General features: G+C 54.3%; 1 protein-coding gene across 6 annotated transcripts in view; it reads right to left on the bottom strand.

Moving 5' to 3' along the window:
• Agap3 (ArfGAP with GTPase domain, ankyrin repeat and PH domain 3) overlaps window positions 1–21,952 on the bottom strand; it is a 51,666-nt gene that overhangs the window by 12,949 nt on the left and 16,765 nt on the right. For 2 of the 6 annotated variants that reach the window (XM_026789397.1, XM_026789398.1), the window contains exons 1-3: window positions 9,680–9,831; window positions 6,662–6,754; window positions 1,434–1,538 (exon numbers count right to left, since the gene is read on the bottom strand). In XM_026789397.1, the coding sequence (XP_026645198.1) occupies window positions 1,434–1,538; window positions 6,662–6,754; window positions 9,680–9,769 (288 nt within the window). In that variant the 5' untranslated portion in view covers window positions 9,770–9,831. Of the gene's footprint in view, window positions 1–1,433; window positions 1,539–6,661; window positions 6,755–6,909; window positions 7,821–9,679; window positions 9,832–10,240; window positions 10,400–12,047; window positions 12,176–12,312; window positions 12,448–12,992; window positions 13,135–13,214; window positions 13,301–13,469; window positions 13,558–13,807; window positions 13,867–15,073; window positions 16,014–21,952 lie in introns of those variants that run through there. The other 4 variants (XM_026789394.1, XM_026789395.1, XM_026789396.1 and 1 more) reach the window with 4 other exon arrangements.

Genomic DNA, 21,952 nt, shown 5'->3' with positions numbered 1-21,952 from the left:
AGGAGGCAGCTAAGACCACCCACACAGGAGGAAGGCAGGTGTCCTAGTCAGATAGTTCTCAAGTGCTTGGTCCCGATGTAAACATACAGAGAACATATGCCAACCTGCCCAGTGGACAAAGGGTGAAACATGACTCGTAAGAGTTGGCAGGTGCTGGCATGTTCCTGGGTCTCACTCAACACATAGCCCAGTTCCTCCTGCAACTAGGAAGGACCCCTCAGATCCCTTTTGTAGGGAACACTCTGAATCTACAGTCTGTATAGCACATATTTCTCCAGCCCTCCCTGGGTACAGAGTTCCATGGAAAGGCCTTGTACCAGCAGAGAGCACCGTCGGCCTAAGACACCTTTTATCTCTGCAGTCAGTGCCACCTGAATTAGCCAAACTGCCTCCTGTTGTCTTTTGAGGGCATGGGAGTAGGACGAGGGCTGTGTGAGAAATGGGGTTGAGGCGAGAAGAGCGGCTGCTGTAATGGATGTGGCCCTTCATCTCTCAGGGACCACGCCACCTGGCATTATGGCACAGGAACTAAGAGGATTAACTTGACCAATGTTCCCTGTGCTAAGCAGAAAGGCCAGTACCCTGAGGAATCAGCAGAGGAGAAGATAGGAATCCCTCGCTGCAGATTGGACTGAATGGAGACCTCCCAAGGCCTGTTCTGCCCAGGCCTACATCCACACCAGGCCTCTTTCTCTGGAGGGTTATCTGGGTAGGCCTCTTAGGACCACGTAATGGCCAGGAAATGCAAACCCTGGAGGCAGGACTTCCCTGACATCCTGTGATTTAAAGATGGGCTAGGGACCCTCTGAGGCAAGCCCAGAGCTTTTGAGCGGGGGTTCGGGGGGGAGGTGGGGCTGGCTCACGTGCTGTGCTCGAGGGGCTTCACAGGAGAACTCATTAGCCCCACAGTGGGGTGGTGACAGAGATGGATTCTGGTGACAGCTGTGTGCTGGAGCCACGCAGTGAGGGGAGGAGAAGGAAGGAGGTGGGGAGAGCTGCCACAGGGGCCACATGATGATCACTCGAACACCCATGCCCCCACTGCTGGGCATACACCATGTGTGCTCCAGACCTTTCTACTCCTCCTAGGCTGAACTCAACATCCAGGCTCACCCATCATCACTGGCCCAGGAGCCTAGTGCTCCTCATTGCCATGGTCAGCCTCAGATACTTGTTTGGGAATATACATGCCCTTGGCCACAGAAGTTCTATAGTTACACGGGACACAGAGCCTGACTGGCAAAGGAGGAGTAAGTTGGCCATAACAGCTCAGCTTAGCATAACTGGTAGAGAGCTTGCTTTATAGGAAAGGCAAAACCTGGGTCCTGTGCTCTTCCCACACTACAGAAGTATGGTGCATTCTCAAAGGGAACCCCATGAGATCACCAGGAGTCCTTACTCTCTCTCTTCCCCACCCCATCTTCTAGACTCACGTGCAGGCTGGGGTGGTAAGTAAGCAACCCGTTGTCACAGAGTGTCACATACTTCTTCTTCCACTCCTTGTTCAAGGACTTGCCACTCCTCTTTAGCAGGATCCCCTAAGAAGAGAGGTACAATTACGGACCAGGAGTCAGCATGTGGAACACTACACCCCAAGGTCAGGGTTCAGACCACAGATCTGCCCAAAAGTCTCTAAATTCTGATGTCCGGGACCTCACTCGAGACCAGGAGCCAGCCTAGCACAGGAAGACCATAATGTGATTAAGCAACCAAATCCTCACCCTGCTTTCTGTTGGAACCACTGCACCTGAGCAGAGGGGTTAAAGACCTTCAGGTGCATTAGGAGGGCATTTCCCACAGGCTCTGCTTTCAGTAGCCATCCAGGGGGAGGCCGTTTGAGCCGCTGCTAATCTAGAAGGCTCTACAAGAGAGGAAAAGGCCAGCTACAGAGGCTTCTGGCCTTTTACCACCCGAGGGAGCACCAATACAGGACAGAAAAATCCCTTAACTGTCCCAACAAGGCCCTAGACCCATGCTAGGCACCAAGAAGTCCAAGCCTTCCATCTCAGCCACCTGAGCCTGTCCGTCAGCTGCCCCTGCTGCCTGCCCCCCAAGCCTAGTACGGGGGTTTGCTTTGTAAGCACTCTACCACCAGGCAGTTCCCTTTTTATAGCAGGCGCTGACTAAATTCCCTAGCCTGGCTTCAAACTCACTCTGTAGCCTAGGTGAGCCCTCCTGCGTCAGACTCCTGAATAGCTGGGATTACAAACCTATACTACAAGGTATAGCATGCTATGCCCTTCAAATGTGGAAGTCCTGTAGGCAAGGGCAAGAGCAAGGCCCATGAGTAGCACGAGGACATTTGTGTGGGTTTTGTTTGCTAAGAACTCTCAGCATCTAGCACGACACCTGGGCCGTAGCGAACACTGGACGTATCTGATAGAAGAACAGTGAAAAAAGCACCTCCCCCCAAGACTGTGCTGTGTGGCTGTCAAGAGATGAAGGCAGGACATAGAACCGGATGGGTAATACCCACCACAGCCTTCCTTCCTCCCTCCCTTCTTCCCTGGAAGAAACCTGCTACTCTAACAGGCCCTTAACGAGGTCTCAGGACTGCTCCAAACCAGTCCACGACCATAGCACATGAAAACAGCTGGGAACACAAACAGTACAGATGGACACCAGGTGGCTGGGTTCTCAAACCCCCCAACTCCGTACAGGTAGGAGCGAGGATGAGGTAGATTCACAGCCTGGGATTCGGTGGGCAGAGTTATGAGAGACATTTCTGGGGCAGCAGGAAGGTGTGTTCTGGGCTCCCCATGGGGATGAAGGGTGATGATGCACAGATGTGGAGGCAAACAACGGGCCCTGCCCTCAGCCAGCCAGGAAACTGACGTGGAGGAATGCCAAAGAGCAGGCCAAGTACCAGAGTCAACCACGCCCTTCCCCGAGTCCTTCTGGATCTAGTGGAGGAGATTAGAATGTGTAGTTAAGGAGTGAGATTGGTGGCAATGCCTGTGGCCTCAGGGCTTGAGAGGTTGAGGCTGAAGACAAGTTAAGGGCCAGCCAGCCTAGACAACAACATAAAAGGCGATTCAGGATTTACAAGTGTTCTCACCCCTGGCCACTAGGGGGCAAACTGGAAGCTGAGGAAGGGTGCTCAACCAGGGAAGTCTGAACAGCTTTAGTTCCCAGCTCCTACTTTCAACAAGTCATATCTTTGATAACTCTCCTCCTGCCACCTTCAAGAGACAAATGTCACTACAGGAGATGCAAAGGTACTCGTAGCATCAGAGGATATACCCTGCTTTCTGATGGTGAGACCCTACCCTCAAATGAAGCTTCTGAAGGCAGACAGCCTGAGATTTTTTTTTTGTTTTTGTTTTTTCGAGACAGGGTTTCTCTGTAGCTTTGGTGCCTGTCCCAGAACTAGCTCTTGTAGACCAGGCTGGCCTCGAACTCCCAGAGATCCACCTGCCTCTGCCTCCCGAGTGCTGGGATTAAAGGCGTGCGCCACCACCGCCCTGCTCTGAGATAATTTTTTAAAACCATCCGTTCCTCAGTCATATTGTCTGTGTCTGTGGCTACAGTGTCCCTGCTGTCAGCCAGCGGTAGACCAGTAGAAGCAGAAGAGAGCCAACTTACTCCCTCCCTCTCCTTGACCCACAGCAATGGGCCCTAAGGGCAAACAGTCTCTGAGGACAGACAACCATCAGGAAAGCAGAGGGAAGGAAGCCAGGCAGGACAGCAGGGTGCAGAATCTCCTGGGAGACCCAGGGGACTCACAACTTTTCTTGATGTTCGTCATCACAGGGCTCTCCTCTTACTCAGCGCCTCCAGTTCCAGGCCTCTCACACCTGAACCCTCTGAACCCCGGGCCCAGCTCCCCTCTGTGCTACCAGCTGGCTAGGAACATCCAAAATCCACAACAGCTCTGAGCCTGTGTGGGTCAGAGCAGCCTTAAGACCACCGGACCTACGCAGGTCCTCCTCCACCTGGCAAGGAGGTCAGACGTCAGGCTGCTGCGGAGGCAGCTCAGGAGCGAAGCCCTCACCGCCCAACAGAATGCCAGGCTCCCTTCCGCTTAATGAGGCTCGTTAGTAAAGGACGTGGGCGTGGCGCTCAGGGCTCGCCAACGGGCTAGAGGGCGGTAGAGCGACCCTAGCCCACACCCTTCACCCAGCTTTGCTGCCCTCCACCCTCCAGCCCGAGTTCCAGGAGGGAGAGAAGCTGCGGGGTTCCCGCTCCCTCCCTGGCCGGCCGGCTGCGCACCACGGAGCAGGAAGCAATCTGGGGCGGAATGGGAGCGGTGCGGAGGCGACAGCCCCCAGAGGACCCGTTCCCGCCACCGCCTCCCTCCCAGCTCCGCCAGCCGACTTAATTGCGGAGTCCGGATTGATTGGGAATGCAAATGGCAACTGAAATGCAATCTCCACTCCCAGCAGGAGCTAGGGGGAGGGGAAGGAACCGAAACGGGGAGCACGGGACAGGAGGGCGGGGAAGGGGAGGGACCACGAATGTGGCAGAGTGAGACCTGATGGGCTGGTGAGTTTGGAATACACCCAGGAGGGACGTGTAAGGGTGCACCTGAGGAGAGCATTGGTCCCCCTCCCTCACGGGCAGGGCCTCCTGAATGGGCAGCCCCCCCCCCCACCTCTGCAGGTGGACCACAGATGAGCAACCTCATCTTCAGCACAAAAGACAGACACTAAGGCCAGACAGCTACCAGGGCCTCAATGCAAGAGGGACCTTTCCAAGAAGATCAGGGAATGTAACAAACAAGTGACCACCTGACTTCCAGGTTCCAAGTTGACAGGACTGCCTCTTCCCTCCACCCCTGCATGTGGGGGACTCAGAGAACAAATAATCCAACCTCAGCTACTGCAACCCCCAGACAGGAAAGCGAGTGGGAGCCGAGACAAGTGTTCTCATTCACTCATCAAATGTGTTTGGGTGTGTATAATAACACCACCACCACTCTGAGAGCACCTGCCACCTTCAGCCTCCCACTTCCACACAGGCAGGTGACTGGGCTGCATCCAGAGTGCACCAGAAAGCCCAGGACTCCAGGGATCCTGTGTCTGATTCTGTGAACACAGGAACACACTGGCATACTGAGGGTCAGGAGGTGGGGGACTCTCACTCTGTCATTCTGTCTCTCAGCCTTCTCAGGTGACTCCGCTCCCAGGAGACTGGCCCAACTGGAATGGTCCCTGCCAGACATAAATTCAGTCACCCCAGGGATGAAGAAGAGAAAGCAGGAGAGAGAACAGGGTGGATTGTGTGGCTCCCTGCCCTAGCCTCTAGGCCCTTATAAGCCTCCTGGGATGCTTTCTTCTATATACGCACCTACACAGAACATCAGAATCACCCCCTCCCAACCTTAACACGTGATACAGACACAGGGACTGGCCTGCCCCCAATAGCTCACACTGCAAAAGAACTCACAAGTCCCTGGAAGGGTTAAACATGTCTCTCTGCAGCCACCAAATAATCAAAAGATCTGTACCACACTAGTACCAAGAACGACCCATTTGGCACACTTAACTCCTAGCAGTGCCTGTGCACTCAAATGTCACCCTCCACTCAGTAGTGCTGGAGCTGGACAGAGCTCCTACCCAACACACGTACTGCCGCCTTCACTACCCGTGCTCTCTCGGGGCGTGACTCGAAAAGGGGTAGAGAGGGCAGACAGCGACAGCTTTCTTGATAAATACATCTCACCCCACCCCACCCAAGGAGTTTCCATTTGACAGAGAACAAATGACATGGAATGCCATGGGATATCTGTAACACAACCCCTACACTTAAGGCTTAGGGAACACAACAGAAGAAGGGGCAGAAAGATTCTTTCTAAGAACCAGATGACCAAGACAGTGTCTTCTGGACATGACAGGATGCTACTGAGGGAGGAGAACCCCTTTTCTTCAGGGATGAACCCAGATAGGCTGCCTAAGCAGTGAGCCTTAAACCCATATGCGTATGGGCAACAGTAACTGGAATCAGTAGATGAGAAAGAAAAAAATAACAAGAAATGCTCACAATGGTAGAACTGTACCAGTAAATCCCAGATGGGATCATCCCTCAGTACTGCCTTTTTCTCACGCTCCTTTGTCTGGCTTGTGTGGGTTTTGTTGTTGTTTTTGTTTTTTTGTTTTTTTTTTTAAGTTTTCTGAGACAGGGTTTCACTGTTTGGCTCTGGCTTTAGAACTTGCTTTGTAGACCAGGCTGGCCTCAAACTCAGAGCTCCGCCTGCCTCTGCCTCCTGAGTGCTGGGATTAAAAGCATGTGCCACCACCGCTTGGCATGGATTATGTTTTTAAAACAGGGTCATGGCCATGCCTTGTAGCTGAGACTGCCCCAGGATTCCTTACACAGACCAAGCCTTTGCCTCCCAAGTCCTGGGGTTACAGATATGTGCCACCACGCTCAATCCCTTATAATATTACTGCCCTCAATTCTTTTCCTTAGCCCAGAGACCAGGAAGCCCCCTCTACAGGTTGTATGTACCAAAGAGAACCATCAGGTTTGGAAGCCAACTGAAGGCGGCAAGTGGCTCTCTGCTGCCCTCTGGTGGTGATGAGGAGGGAAGACAACTGTCTAGGGACCAGGTTTGTTGTGCCTCAAGCTTCAGACCAGAATAGCTCTCTCTTGGTTAAAAGGTAGTCCTGGGAGGCACTGGGGAGACACATCCTGGGCCAAGAGGAGACAGAGTGCTGACCTGCTTGATGGGGATGGCCCGGCCGCTACCAATGCTGTCTACTTTGCACTCAGCAGCCTTCTTCTCTCGGTCCAGGTCAGCACCTTTTCGAGACTGGAAGAGAAAAGAAGAGGAGTGTTAGAGGTCTGGGGCCTTTTGGGGCGAACAGTCCGCCTGCAGTTCCCCACCCTCCCCTACTCCTCCCTCTCCTGGGCAGCCCTAGCACTGGGTCAGGCCTGGGCGGCGGGTCGGGAAGGAACCGAGACACGAGTATTCCAATGGGTTTATTCTTACACACGGCACCATACAGAGCAGCACAGGTCACTGAGCCGGGCCCGCCCCTCACAAAGAGCAAGGACATGAAATACGTAGGGTGCGATGAGTACGCAGCCCAGGGGCTGGAGTGTAAGTGACGGGAGGGGCAAGGAGAGGTGGCCCGGTGGGGCTGAGGGCTGGCCAGGAGCACAGGGCACGACAACAGGGAGAGCAAAGTCCAGAAGTGAGCGGGCAGGTGCTCGTTTGCGGCACAGACACATGGCACCGAGTGCATCGGTGTGGCCCGAGGGGCACAGTGGATGGAGAGAGAGAGGAGAGAGGCCAGAAGAGGCCCTGCGCCCTGCCAAGCTCCTGGGGCAGAGTCCACCCAAATGCGGATCCTAGGAAATGGGGAGGGGCCAAAAAGAGGGGGCAAGGCAAGCGCGGTGGCGGCGGCTTCTGGAGCAGGAGCAGGAACGGCAGAAGTCCATGCAGGAAGGAGCAGAGGAGGGGAGGGGCAGGAAAGCTCCCCCCAGGAGCAGCTGGGCCAGTGGGCTTGAGTGCCCCCGCCCCTCTGGGCCTCGTCGCTCTGGCCGGCCGGCGTGGGCCGAGCTCCCTTCTTCTCCATTCAGCGAGCCTGGCGCAGCGTCCAGCCGGGCCTGGTCCCCCGGCAGCCCCCAGCGCGGGCTCCGGCGTTCCTAGCCTTCCCTGGGGGTGGGGTTAGTTACAAAGGTTCCTGTGGGTCTCTGGAGCGGGGAGCTCGGCGGCCGCTTCTCATCTGAGAGCAGTCCCAGGGCCCGGCCCGCCTCCGGCCCCGCACAGGGGGAATGTCCAGAGGTGCTGTGTGTCACCACCTGGTCTTCTAATTTGGAAGGAGTTGGAAAGGCCTTTTTGTTGATGAAAAGTTGGAAACAGTGGCACATATCTGCAAATATCGAAAGAATAAAGATTTTGGCAAGTTATACTTAAGCCCCGCAAGTCGGTCAGCACTGGTGAGGGCAGAGACCCAGGCGCCTGGGGAGAGGCGGCAGCGGGATGAAGAGGAGGAGGAGGAGGATGTGAGGAGGAGGTTGGAAAAGGAAAGGAGGAGGAGGCCGCTAACAGCTGGACATTTGTGGCCCAGCAGTCCATGTCAGCAGGGAATGTTCACCACTCTGCTGCCCGGGCCCCGTCCCTCCTGTTTTCCCAGGCTGTCAGAAGCCAAGGGTACAGGGTCCGGACAAAGGAATGCAACTGCAATGTGTGAGAAAGCCCAGCAGGGGGAGCACGAAGAACTGGGCAAAATTACTAAAGATTAAATTGCTGCCCAGCAGCTCCACAGACAGCACCTGCCTCCAGACCCCTCCAGGGGCTAAAGCCCTCTGTCCCTTTGGCCCCAGGGGGAGGAAGGAGGATGGGACTGTTGTCACTGGGTTTCCAGACTGAATTGCTGGTCAGGATGAGTGTGGTGAGGTCTACCCCCAGCCAGGCTGGTAAGCCAAGGGGCTGCCAACAACCAGAAAAATCCCAGGAGCCAGAGTGGCACCTCCCCATGAAGGATGGGAACTGGAACCAGGGCAAGAGTGGCAACAAATGAATACATGGAGTCATGAAGGGAGACTGGGGACATCACAACCATGCCCAGCGAGGAGTCACCAGTCACAGAACAGGCAGCACATAACAGGATCCCCCTGGAGCAGGTGTAACTCCTCCAGGAAGAATGAAGGAAGGGTGGCCCCAACAACAATGATGGGGTGAATCCCCAAGATACACCCATAGAGTTGAACATGCCTTAAGGCTGTCTCAGGGACAATGGCGCAAGTGAGGTCACCATGGAAACGATGAAAAGAAAAAATAAGGTCGCCACTGTGAAGATGGAGAAAATGGAAAGGCCTGGAGGGAAGGCCGTGCTCGCAGCGGAAGGGGTGCGGTGGTGCAAGGCAGCACAGTTGAGGCAGGCAGGCAGCAGAGTACACAGGGAGGGAGCCCGAAGGTACTGTGGCCAGGACGCCAAGCAGGGAGGCAGGGATGACCTGACGCTGAACCAGCCACTGGGGGAAGATGGGAGGATGTTAAGAATGGAATCAAGGCAGTGGATGACTGAAACACAATGTTGATGTGGGGAATAGGCTGTGGAGGGTACCAATGGTGGTCACTGTGACATAGGCACCCAAGGGCTTTACAGCAGCAGTAGCAGCAGCAGGTGTGGACACGAGCAGGCAGCCACCAAGACTCTGCATATCTCAATGGATGGAACAGAACAGAAAGGAGAAGCTGTGGGTCTGGAGGGTTGGAGCTGTGTAAGCACAGTATGCCCCAACAACAGCAGCAGTAGCCATCAGCAGAAAAAGGCCAGTGAGCGCGCACACTAGGAGCCAGCAGACAGAGGGATGCAGGGCAGAGGTTTGTCAAGCAGGATAGATGTGAGAATGGAGGATAGAGGCCCAGGGGCACTGGCTCTGTCTGGGCAGGGTCCAGAAAGTCTACCCTGGCCAGCTGGATACAGGCCCAGGCCAAGAGCCAAGCCCTGGCTCTCAGAAAGAGGTGTGGTGTGATGCAGAGGGACAGGCTGCTCACCCACCTTTTGTCTGCCCACAGCTCCTGGAACAGTTCAGCCAGAGCCCCACAGAAGGGCCACAGCCAGGGCAGGGAGGGCATGGTGTGTAAAAACTGGGATGGGGAGTGGTAAGTTCAGGGACCAAAGAGCTGAGGGGTTGCCCCTGAGCAGGGAGGCTCAGTGGACCCCGGGTAGGGGCATGAGGTTGGTGGGGAAGGGCAAGGAGCTCACAAGGAGACAGGACAAACCTGAGCGGGAGGCACGAGGCAGCGTGGTGAAGCCCAGGAAAAGATGGCTAAGCCTTTGTTAAACCAATCACAGCGGTGGGTGGGAAGCATGAATGTTCCCCTCGGCAGTGGGGTAACGGAAAAAGAGCCGGAAGGCGGACTGGGAGGCCTGGCTGGGACTCTAGCTCGGCCAGCTAACCCTCTGTGTCGCCTTGGGCAAACAGCCTTCCGGCCTCCGGTTCATTAGCTGTTGAATCAAAGGGGTTCAGGGAAGTTAGGCCACAAGTCCAAAGATCCCTTCAAGCTGATACAGAAACTCTATGGTTTGGGAGGGAGGGAGGCTACAGGGGGTGAGCATGTGCACAGGGGAAAGTCTGAGGGAAGGCCCTCCTGGGCTCAAGAGGTATGGCCTGGAAGATGCTGCGGGTCCAATGAGGAACCTTGAGGAGCCCTGTGTGTCTAAGTGTGAAAGAGACTGCATCCTCTTGACCTGGGGCTGCCTGCCCTCCTGCTCGGGAGCTCGGCCGCAGCCCTGCCTGCGCAGTGATGGCAGCTGGGCAGGGAGGAGGACGGGGCACGTACCGTGAAGATGTTGGAGCGCCTCTTGGATTGCTTGCGGATGGGCGTGGGAGTGGAGGAGGCAGCGATGGTCTCGATGCGCAACTCCCGCTGGCTGATGCTGGGGGTGGAGGGGACTGAGGACGAGTAGTCACTGAAGGCGCTGCTGCCGCCATTCGTGGCCTAAGAATAGAGAGGGCTGCTGAGAGTGACCTGGGCAGGGTGCGTGGCCTAAGAATAGAGAGGGCTGCTGAGAGTGTGACTTGGGGAAGGGGCGGACAGCACAAGAGGCAGCAGAAGGGTCACTGACTCCTAAAGGTGGTACTGAAGGGAGCTGGCATGTCCCGGAGGCCAATGGAATCCAACCGCCACCATGAGGAACTCTACTGGGGTGCTGGAAGGGATTGGATGGGGATGCTTCTGTGCGAACCTAAGAACTAAATCCGGGGCAGAAGCTAACGTTCCAAAATCAGGGACATAGCCTGAAAGTGAGCCAACAGTGGCATCATGGTTTGCAAGTGGTCTGGGACAAGGAAGTAGGTCACCATTTCTAAATCCTCAAAATCAGGGGCAGAAGGCTGGGTTCTCTCAGGAAGTTGGCAGTCTGATGTTTGCTTTGACAAAGTATATGGCAGAAAGCAACAGTCTGAGGTACAGTGCAGAACAGAGCAAAGGCTGCCACACACAATAAGCTGCAGATGGGGAATGGAAGAGGAAAAGAAAAAAAAAGGCCAGAAATGTTTCTAGGATGGAGACAGGCCACAGAAGTGTCTTCCCAGGACCAGAGAGATGGCGCATGGAAATCAGGTCTCACTAGAGTGCCTGGTCCCATCTCCAACAGTAATAACCCCCGCCCGTAGCAGCCCCCCAAGGGCAGGCCCACTGCGAAGGGGCAGAGTGTGACCTTAGCCCTGTTGGTGAAGGTAGGTGTACCACTTAAAAGATATAAAGACATTCTTCTCTGTGCCCTCCTTATCCCCCATCTTTTCACTGAGGAACAGTGTTAAGAATCCTGTGCTTTCTTACAAGTCCTAAGAAGAAGGGTCCTGGCACTGTAGCCAAGCTGTCATTGGAAAGCAGCGACAGACCATTAACCACTGAAGATGACTCTGGGCTTGCGGCAAAGGGTGGTGAAGCAGAGCAGGAAGGGTATGCAGCTATGGAAGCAAGCACTGGCCCACACGTCAAAGGTCAAACACTAACCCAATAATAGGCCCAGGTATAGACAAATGTCCAGATGGTATGACAGGACATGCAATGGCAGGAACTGGCTCAGAGTCTGCGCATTCCGAGTGGAGCTGAAATCCAAGCACCTTCATGAGGATATGCTGCTCTTCTAATATAAAAACACTGCCACAGGACACAGAGGGCCAGCCTTAGTGCCTAGTAGGCTTGGGCTGTCAGTCACTTCCTCCTCTCTGGGAAGAAGGCACTGCACCTGCAACCAAGTGGAAGTGTTTGTCCATCAGAGAAGACAGGGCCAGCCTGCCTTAGCAAGAGGAGTGCAGAGCACAGCAGAACTTTTCTCTCGTGCCTGCTAAGGTTTCCTTAAGCAGTAGCTTAGGAGACTATTTAAAGAGAGTTCACTAGAGTATGTGTTTGTGATGTCTTAGCTAAAGTAGTTGGGAGGGAAGACAGAGGAGTGACTAGCATAGAAACTGGGATAAGGGGCAGTCGCCACAAGGAAGAGGCCAGACCAAGGCCAACCATGCAGGCTACACGAAACTGGAGCCACAAGCAAGGTTAGGAGTCGAGAGAGACGAGTGAGGATGAGGCAAAGATGCTGGGAAACAGACACACAAGGCCAGGGAGTACAGGGAGGTGACCGCACCTGATTGATGTGTACAGCCGGGATGGAGGCAGCAGACACGGCCGAGTGGCTGGGTGAGTTGGGCAGGGACTTGCAGGGCCCAATGGCCAGCTGCTGCTTCTTCCGCAAGGCTACCACTTTCTGGGCCACTGCAGGGAATAGCAAAATCAATTCTACTGGCTAAAGAGAGGGGTTGAAAGCCTAGCTTGGCGGCTCCCCAAATACACATTGCATTAGTCGCTTGCCACAGAGCCACCCTATACCCAGCTCTGGGATCCTGAGTTACCATCCTGGAAGACTCGTTCCACATTGAGCCCATAGGTTGCACATGTTTCGTAGTAGGTGCAGCGCTTCAGGTCTGTGGACAGCTTGCGGGCCCTGCTGTCATCAATGACCCGGGGATTGGCGGCACTGATGGCATCTGTTGGAAGATGGGGGAATCACTCAGCTGGCTGAGAAGCAATAGAGGGCAATGCACTGGTGGGCAGGCAGAGGGCCAAGTGGGGTGCACAGAGTATGGAGAACACAGGTGCCTAGACCTTGCTTCATTCTACTAATGCCTGTTTGAGTGAAAAAAACAAACCAATGATTTAATGAGTCCATGCCCATTCAATGAAAACAAATGTGGATATAGCTTGGTGTTATGGCACATGCCTATAATCCTAGATTTGGGAAGCTAAGACGAGAATCGCGAATTCAAGGTCAGCCTGGGCTACAGAGTGAGACCTTGTTTCATAAATAAATAATAATAGTGAAAACTATGGACATAATAATCACATAGATTTCCAGAATCATCCAGAGAAAAACAAATTAAAGACCCTGGGTTACAGGTCCCATGGTATTTAAGAGCCTGTCTCTGCTCGGCAAGGAGTCGGAACTGGAGTGGGGGGGAGTGTCTCACGGCCTCTTTATGGAAACTTCACTGGTCCACCACCATACCCTGCCATACAGCATGGCCTGCCTCACCCTGTGTGCCCACTAGCACCATGGGCACCTCGCTGGCATTTCTGAAGCTGCAGAGGCGCAGGAAGTAGTTGTACACCGTCTGGAAGCTGATTTCATCCTCCAGGCTGAACACAAACACCACTGCATCCACCCAGGCAGCAAACTGGGGAGATAAGCAGAGTCAGCACCCCACTGGCCCTGGTGAACGTGGGCACTAGGCATGCATGTCAACAGGAGCATCACCTGGAGCTCAGGGGGACCTCCTTCATCTCGGATCAGCAGCAGGTAACTCTGGCCATCCACCACAATCTCCTTTTTAAATCGACCCCCTAGGACAGAATGGAGGTCAGGGCCAAATGTAAAGAAAGGGAACAGGATGTGTGTGTGTGTGTGCGTGTGTGTGTGTGTGTGTGTGTGTGTGTGTGTGTGTAGATACAATGGTGGACAAAGAGGCAACCTATGGCCAGCTTCTAGGGTAGCCTAGCCTGTGATGCTCACCTTCAGGGGACTCTTCCTGGACGTAGGTCCCTGTCAGGTATCGGTGTACCAAGGCTGATTTCCCACTAGACAGGTTCCCCACTATGCCCTGCAGAAGAGGAATGGGTAAATCAGCGGTCAGAAAGGCACAAGGAAAAAGTGAGATTGGGGCTTAAGAGTAAGGAAGGAACATGCAGGTTGGAAAGGTAGAGAGAGGCCCAGAAATCGCCAGAGGAGGGAGGGAGCAAGGCAGGAGAGGAAAGACTGAAAGTCAGGAGAACCAATGTCCAGACCCACAACCTAAATAAAGTCTGGCCCACCCAGTCACAGGGCCTCTAGGCTCCCATGGGCCCACTCACCACTTTGAGCTCTGGCACAGAGCGGCTCAGGGTCCACTCCTGGCTGTTCACAAATGAGTCTGCAAAGACAGAGCCATTCCATCAGGGCCATGGTGGTACACACACACTTGCCCTAGCCTTCACCACGGCCACCTACAACACCCCTCTCTCAGTCAAGGGCACAGGAGATTACTGTCCTCTGTGGAACCTTGCCCCTTACTCCTAACTCCCTAGGAACAGAGCAAAGACAGTCTTCAGGGCAGGCTGTGAGCTAAGCTCTTCCTGCCCATACTCCTCTTCATGGTCCATCAGGGGCATAGATTCCACATGAGATCACCTGGCCTGGTGCCTGAAGCTCTCACCCAGGTGAGAGGCTACTCCAGCAGGTCTCAGACCAGACCCAAAATAGGCAGGGCCCTGGCAAGGGGGACCAGTCTCCTTCCTGCGAGTAGGGACAGCTCACCCTCGGCAGGGTGGGGCCACCTACCACATTCCTGAGCCAGGGCGAAGAGGGAGGAGCCTCACCTGGCGCTGTACTGTAAAGGTCCAATGAGATACATCTACCAGGCTCTGCCAGGGCTTCTCCCCAGAGCCTATGCAGGAGACCAGCCCCCAGGCTCCCTCTCATTAGACCACACCCAGCACCAATGGCCCCCTAGACTCAGACAAGGTCCTTGGGAAGGAAAGCCTCTTGCTACTCAGTGTCCATGACCTGACAGCCAGTGCTCAACTATTCCCCAACAAGTCTAGATGGCCAGAACTGGGCTGGACTTCGTCTGGGCAGTGCTTGCTGTCCAGCCCAGCTCCCACTCACTGGCTCAGCCCACAGATGTTTCACAGTGTTATCTTATTCAAGTTCACAATCAGCCCCTGACCTCAGCTGCAGAGCCAGCTAGAGTGAGGTCCCAGCTCTCAGGAAACTCTAGCCCTGCCTAGAGCTCCTTTCCCAAGCAGCCAGCCATATTTTACTGTATCCACCCTATAGAAAGAGGGTGGCACTGTAATCCCGGTCCTTCAGGTCTCCTAGGGACACCACGCAAAGATGCTATGGACAATCCCACTGCCTGGAATTCTCTGCCACTGCTATCGCCTCTGAATACTTCCAACGACCCTAGACGTACCACCTGGGCGGCGAGGGCACTTGGGTCAGACCCAGCTATTCCAGGCAATGTACACCCACCCACCAGTCTCTACCAGGTAGGTTCAGACCGTCTCTCACACAAAGTGTTTTCGGCCGGACTCCAACTTAAGAGGCCACCATGGCGCACGGCGGGCGTTCCCCCTTACCGCTCGAAGTGCCCAGGAGCCCCGGGGCCCGGGCTGCCCGGCGGCTCCACAGCGGCGCCGCAGGTGCGGGCTCTCTCCTGCGGAAGCGGCTGGTGAGCAGCTTCCAGAGGCTGGCGGCGGCGCGGGGGCGGCCGGGCTCTGGCGGCGCGCACGGGGTGTCGGCGCCCAGCAGGTCTCGGCGGCTGGGAAAGGTACCCAAGGAGCTGGCGTCGCCGTCACTGCGGGTGCGCGCGCGGGGCGGCCGGGCAAGCAGCCCCGACTCGGAGCGCCGTATCTCTTGGCCGCGGCGCAGACGGAAGCTGAAGCTTTTCCTGAGCGCAGACAAGCCGCGCCGGGGACTCTCCGTGCTACCGCGTCCGCCGCCACCGCGGAACACCTGCCAACGCTGGCTACTCCACAGCGACGCGCCCCGCAGGAAGCCCGAACTCCCCGTTCGGCCAAGCCCAGCGCCCGGTGTCTCCGTCGCCGCCAGCTCTAGACGGTTCACCTCCAGGAACGTCATGCTGGTGGGCCGTGGCCTGGCTGCCCGTTCTCCGGGGCCGCGGCTGCGCCGGACGGGCGCCGGGCTGGGCTCAGGGCTGGGCACCGGCGAGCCAGGCCGTTCCGAGGGCGCAGGGCCCCGACGGCCGTGGCGCGGGCGAAGGAGGCCGAGCAGCAGGCCGCGTGCGCCGGAGGGCGCCGATCCCGGGGTTCCGGAGCACACGCTCCGCGGCCGCGCGGTTTGTTCGCGCGCGGCGCACAGGGCGGCCTGCAGGGCGGCGGCGGTCCGATCGGCCGGGGAGCTGTGCAAGTCCAGCGAGTCGCAGACGCTGAGGGCGCGGCGGCAGACGGCGGGCCGCTCCCCGCTGCAGCTCTCCCCCGGCGGCCAGCCCCGCTCCATGCTCAGGGCCCACAGGCGAAGGCCAGGCCCATGGCGAGGGATGCGGGGCTGGGCCCCCCGGGGCCGCGGCCGGGGCGCACGGACCTCCGGCCTCTGGGCACCTGGTGCGGGCCAACCGAATCCCTCAACACCTCCACCTCGAGCCTGCAAGCCCAGACCTGGAAGGGCCTGGAGCCAGCCTAACCAGGAGAGGCGGCAAGTCTGGCCTGGAACACCCAGGAACGGCGGCACAGGGCAGTCGGCCTGCTAGGGCAGCCCCTGGGAGCCCTCAGAAAACAGGAAATTCCAGCCAGGGCTCCTCCTAAGACTGGGCAGGTAGGTGAGGAGTTGTCATTAAGAACAGGCCAAATAAATAACAGTCCCCAAGTACACCCCACACAAAGCACCGTTTTGGAGAAAAGCGAGCCATTTCTTCATTCTCCAAAGAGAGAGGACCAAGACCAAGGACCCCAGGATCAGCCAAATTCGTTAGAAGCCCAAATTCTGAGCCAGGACACTGGCAAATCTCATGTCATCTCTGAGCTTCAGACTTCTATCTTCAAGCTGAAGAACTTAGCAAAATGACTATATCTCAGTTTTTGGCTCTGACATTCTTAAAGCTGAGAGATGCTTGATGCTACAGCGGCTTCTGTTGCTGACTGAGAAAGTCTTTTTCTCTGGAGATTATAAAACTCAGAAGATAGTTTTGCTTGGACTAGACCAAAGGGCAGCAGGAAAATCTAAAGGTAAAACCTCCGTGCTCAGGAGAGACTCCTGAGCCCCCACTGCCTAGCTACGTCCTGGAGATAGCAGTGACAAGTTGTGGTACTCACCTTTCTGAGCTGACACTGTAAACTAAAACACCCCTAATTCCAATATCTTTTTAGCATCAGTAGTATAGGCTGCACACAATGCCCCGGATGGGCAAAAGCTCCATACTATGGACATGACGCTATTAGCACCACTCTGTGCCCCCTGGCCCAGACAGCCAGCTTCCATCATCCAGAGGACAACCACTGGCACCAGGAACAGATCGGGAGAAACCAGTTTTGGGTAGTGCTTGACTGAGAGTCCCTGGAAAGGGATCATCCTCCCGGTTGCCTCCACCCAGCCCAGCCCAACTCCAAGACCCATCCAGTTTTAGAATCCCATGGTCCTAGTGAGAACAAGCAGATGAAAAGACCGCAGCACATTCCTGAGGGGGCTGGGGTTAGGGGAATGCCTGGGAAGGCAGGGCCTCTCCAATCAAGGTGCTCCTAGAAAGGAGAGCTGGAAACTCTCAAGTCCTGGGCTGGATCTCCAGGTCATTCTGCATTCTCGTGGGACTAGTTATTAAGAGTGGAGAGGATGATGGTTGCTTCCCTGTTCTTAGCACTAGATGTAATAGGCGGTTCCACAGAGAAGCCAGGATCTCAGGCAGGCCCAGGGACACAGACACACTCCAGCACTCTCGACTCACACCTTCTAACATTAAGTCGGCCAAGTGTCCTGAGCTACGGATCAGGGAAACATTAAGTCTTCTTCTTTTACTTCAGCTTCCTGTGATATTTGGTTTTGTCAACCGACACAAACCTAGACATATATGGGAAGAGGGAAATCTTTTTTTTTTTTCTTCTTCAGGTTTTTGAGACAGGGTTTCTCTTTGTAGCTTTGGCTGTCCTGGAACTCACTTTTTATAGCCCAGGCTGGCCTCCAACTCAGAGATCCTCCTGCCTCTGCCTCCTGAGGGTTGGGATTAAAGGCGTGCACCATCATATCAGGTGGAAGAGGGACTCTTTTTTTTTAAATATTTATTTATTAATTATGTATACAATATTCTGTCTATGTGTATGCCTGCAGGCCAGAAGAGGGCACCAGACCCCATTGCAGATGGTTGTGAGCAACCATGTGGTTGCTGGGAATTGAACTCAGGACCTTTGGAAGAGCAGGCAATGCTCTTAACCTCTGAGCCATCTCTCCAGCCCGGAAGAGGGACTCTTAATTGGGAAAATGCCTCCATAAGATTGCCAAGTCTGTGGGGGCGTTTTCTTGTTTAATGATTACTATGTGGAGTGCTGCCAGCCCTGGGCAGGTGAGCCTGGGCTGAACAACCCATGAGGAGCAGGCCGAGGAGCAACGCTCCTTCCTGTGCTCTGCTTGGATTCCTGCCCTGACTTCCTGCAATGACGGACTGTGATGTGGAAGTGTAAGCAAAGGAAGCCTTCTCCTTCCCAAGTTGCTTATGGTCATGGTGTTTATCACAGCAATAGAAACCCTGACTGAACAGCTCCCTGCCCTCCATCTATCTGCCCCTATGCCACACACATAGAAACTATGCTTCCACAGAAGAACAGGACTGCCCACTACGCCCCCATACCCAGTGAAAATGCAAGCACATGGCAGCAGCTGAGGGCCCAGTGTCTGAGGACGAAAGGGGACAGCGGACAAGGTGCCCAAGGGGTGGACTGCATAGTAGTGTGAGAGAAGCTGGGAGGTATGGGTTCCAGCCGTGTGTGCACACTCATACTCTTGTTCCACATACCTACAACGCTGGCCTTGAAAGGTATGTGCTGGAACTGTCCAAACAGGACCAAAACCAGACTTTCCTTAGGGCAGCTCTTTCTTATAGCTCTCTTTTCTATTATTTTTTAAAGACTTATTTATTGTGTATACAATGTTCTGCCTGCACTCCAGAAGAGGACACCAAATCTCATTACAGATGGTTGTGAACCACAATGTGGTTGCTGGGAATTGAACTCTGGGCCTCTGAAAGAACAGCCACTGCTCTTAACCTCTGAGCCATCTCTCCAGCCCCTTATAGCTCTCTTAAGTACCAGGCTGCATCTGTACCAAAGGGGCTGAGTGGCTCCTTTGGAAGTTTCTGATGGATTAGTAATAAATCTCTCAGACCCTGACTGTGCATTCTAGGTCAGGATAAACAATTTCTTCCCTGGCCAGAGTGTGCAGAAGGCAAGCACTAAGCAACCCTCTGTTCCTGTTAAGCCTGGGTGTCAAGACCCCTGCACAGAGGTGTCTGGACACAGAGAAGCCTAGGCATTAAGAGAAGGACAGCATGGGCAGGGATGAGATGGGAGACACACCTGGGAAGAGAACACTGGTTCCTCAGCAGAGGGGGAGGGTCGGCTATGCATAACTCCCACAGGCCTCCACCTAGTGCAGCTACTGATGCTCTGGTAAGCACAGTGACTGCTATAACCTACACAATCCACGAGAAAATGGTGGCTCTCATTCAGTTTCTGCCTGGAAACCAAAGCTTGCACCTGGCTTCCCAAGGAATACATAAGGTGTCTTAAGGTGTGGCCTGTATGTCCTAGAGCCTCCAAGGCCAGCCATTCTCTTTATGGCCACAAGGTGGCAGCAGATCATCTTCCTGCAGCAGGCATGCTAACAGCAGGGTCCTTGGGCAGGACACACTCTAAAGAAGGCATATAATGTACTCCCCTGGGGTAGAGGCAACTGCTGTGTCTGGAGGGCTCTTCCCCCAACATAGGTGTTCAGGTCAGGTGTCAGGGAATCAAGAGAAAGAGTTCCCAGGTTGGGGACACTGCCTTCTTACAAACTGTAGCAAAACTCATCAAATTGCTTCTGCAAAGACAAATGGCAGAGCATCTGCCCCTAGGTGCTCAAGCCAAAGAAGCAAGGGCACTCAATGCCTATTCCCACCACTTTCATACTAATCCAAGCCTTTGTATCAGCACTCTCTCCAAAATGGGGTTCCTTTATCCAATAGCCCACCTATGCCACCACATCAACTTCCTAATGGTCTCTGTACCCTCTCTGCCACCACACTGACATATATATTCATGCCCACTGGGGTGTTCATGACCCCCTGCGCCCTTGACCCTGCCTGCTCTCACCTATGATCGCCCTTTCCTCCCCTTCACCATACAGTCTCCACCCCTTCCTTGTCCTTTTGGTCACTGGGCTCTCATGGGAACTGTCCCTCTCCTGGAAGACTACACGACCCCAGTAACCCCTGTCAACATCACCTGACTCTCTCCACTCTGAGACTTCTTCATGTGCTTTTTACAGAACTCAATTAAAGTTTAGCAACACATGAATTATGTACCAGGTTCTCCCTTAAGGAGAGGAGATGGACCTCAAAGAAACAGTTCCTGGCAGGGACAGTGTGGAGACACTAAGTCACAGGAGCACAATCCACACGAGCCCAGAGCAGAAGAGCACAGCCTGGCTCACACTCATCCTCCAGCACTGATTATCAACTGACAGAACTTGAAATCACCCAGGAAGCCAACTTCTGAGCATGGCCGTGAGGAAGTTTCTAGGTTGGACTGGCTGAAGTAGAAAGATGCACGCCCTAAATATGTGTGCCACCATCCCACAGCTGAGCCCTGGACTGCATAAAGAGCAAGGGAGTTGAGCTCCAGCACCCCATCTCTCCTCTTCTCTCAACTTCAGACACAATGTGGCCGGCCTGCTGCCTCATGGTCCTGCCTCGCTTTTCCCCACGACGATGGGCAGGCAGTACACTCAGACTGCAAACCAAAATCAATCTTTCCTTGCCGAAATTGCTTTTTGCCGGGTGTTTGACACCAGGAACAAAAAAAAGGCCACTAATACAGGACCTACTTGCTATGTGACCACCTATCTTCATGGAAACCTTGCTGACCTCAGATTTGGTGTACAAAACAGAGAAAAATTGCGCCTTCCCAGCTCGATCTGGGTCTTGAGGCCTGGTGGGCAGCAGATGAGCAGTGAAAGGTGCAGGCCTCCCTGCTAAGAAAAGGTTGTGAACTCGCAGGGCAGCCCAGCCTAGGCAAGTTCCCTCTCCCTTACTTCAGCCTTCCAATTGGAGGCCCCACCTACAGAGCTCAGACATAACCTGTGAAGATGGTTGTTGGACATGTGCTTACTAAGATGATGAGGTCAGACTGGAGTAGAGTAGCACCTGACCCCAGTGTCCTTAGAAAAAGGGGATATTTGGCCTAACCTTCAGGGGATGCTAATGTAAAGAGGCACAATGGGGCCACTCAGCTAGCAGAGTGTTTGTTTAGCATGTGCAAAATCCTAGAACTAATCCCAGCAAAGAATAAGCCAGCCACGTAAAGCACCTGTAATCCCAGTGCTCAGAAGGCAGAAGGATCAGAGATGCTCAAAATCATTCTCAGCTATAGAAAGTTGAGGCCAGCTGGGGCCACACAGAGACACAAGAAGAAAATGGTCACCTATAAGCCAAGGGCAGATGTGTTCCTAGTACTTTCAGAAGTAGTGTGGCCATCATAGCATCTTAATTTCACCAAACTTTTGTTATTACTGTAATAAGACAATAAATTCCTACCTGGCTCATGGTAATTTGTTGATTCTTTGCCCAAGGAAACTACAAACCAAGAACCCTATAGAAAAAACTCTATGCTGAGGTAGCTTTTAGGAAGTTCCCAGTCTCCTTCAGCCTGCCAGGATTCCAGGGAAGAAGCCACAGCTTAGTTTACTGGAGGTGATCACTGTGGTGCTCAAAGAAGGAAAGTGCCCAAGGTTGCATAGCCTGTGGGTGGCAGAGCCAGATCAAGCCCAGGACTCCGATGCCATGGTCAAGCTGCAGGCTTCCGAGTCTTCAATATCTATATCCCAGCGCTGTTAACTGAGATTTCATGACTTCTTGGAGGCAGCTGTAGCGGTTCCAGCTTGGGAGAGCAGAGATTTCTGCTTATACTTTTAAGGGCTTGGGAGTGCTCCTAACACTGGCCCCTGCTTGGGTTTGCCCCAGCAGCTCTACACCTGGCTTCTAACTCCCGCAAAAGGTTACAAAACGCTGTTACTTCCTCCTCTAGGGCAGTAGACTGGTGTGTGTGCGTGTGCGTGTGCGTGTGCGTGTACGTACTTGACTGGTTCCTCTTTATCCCAATTTAGACCCTTCTAGGTCAGGCTCACTCTAATAGCCTGGCTTTAAAATCACGGCAATCCTGCCTTACCTAGCATCCTCAGTGCTAGAATTACAAGCATGAACCCCACATCTGGCTCTTGTGTGTTCAGTTTTGAAGAGACCATTTTATAAAAAAAAA

Source organism: Microtus ochrogaster, unplaced genomic scaffold (genome assembly GCF_000317375.1).
Source record: "Microtus ochrogaster isolate Prairie Vole_2 unplaced genomic scaffold, MicOch1.0 UNK18, whole genome shotgun sequence".
Classification (NCBI taxonomy): domain Eukaryota; kingdom Metazoa; phylum Chordata; class Mammalia; order Rodentia; family Cricetidae; genus Microtus; species Microtus ochrogaster.
This window is presented reverse-complemented; position numbering and strand designations above follow the sequence as displayed.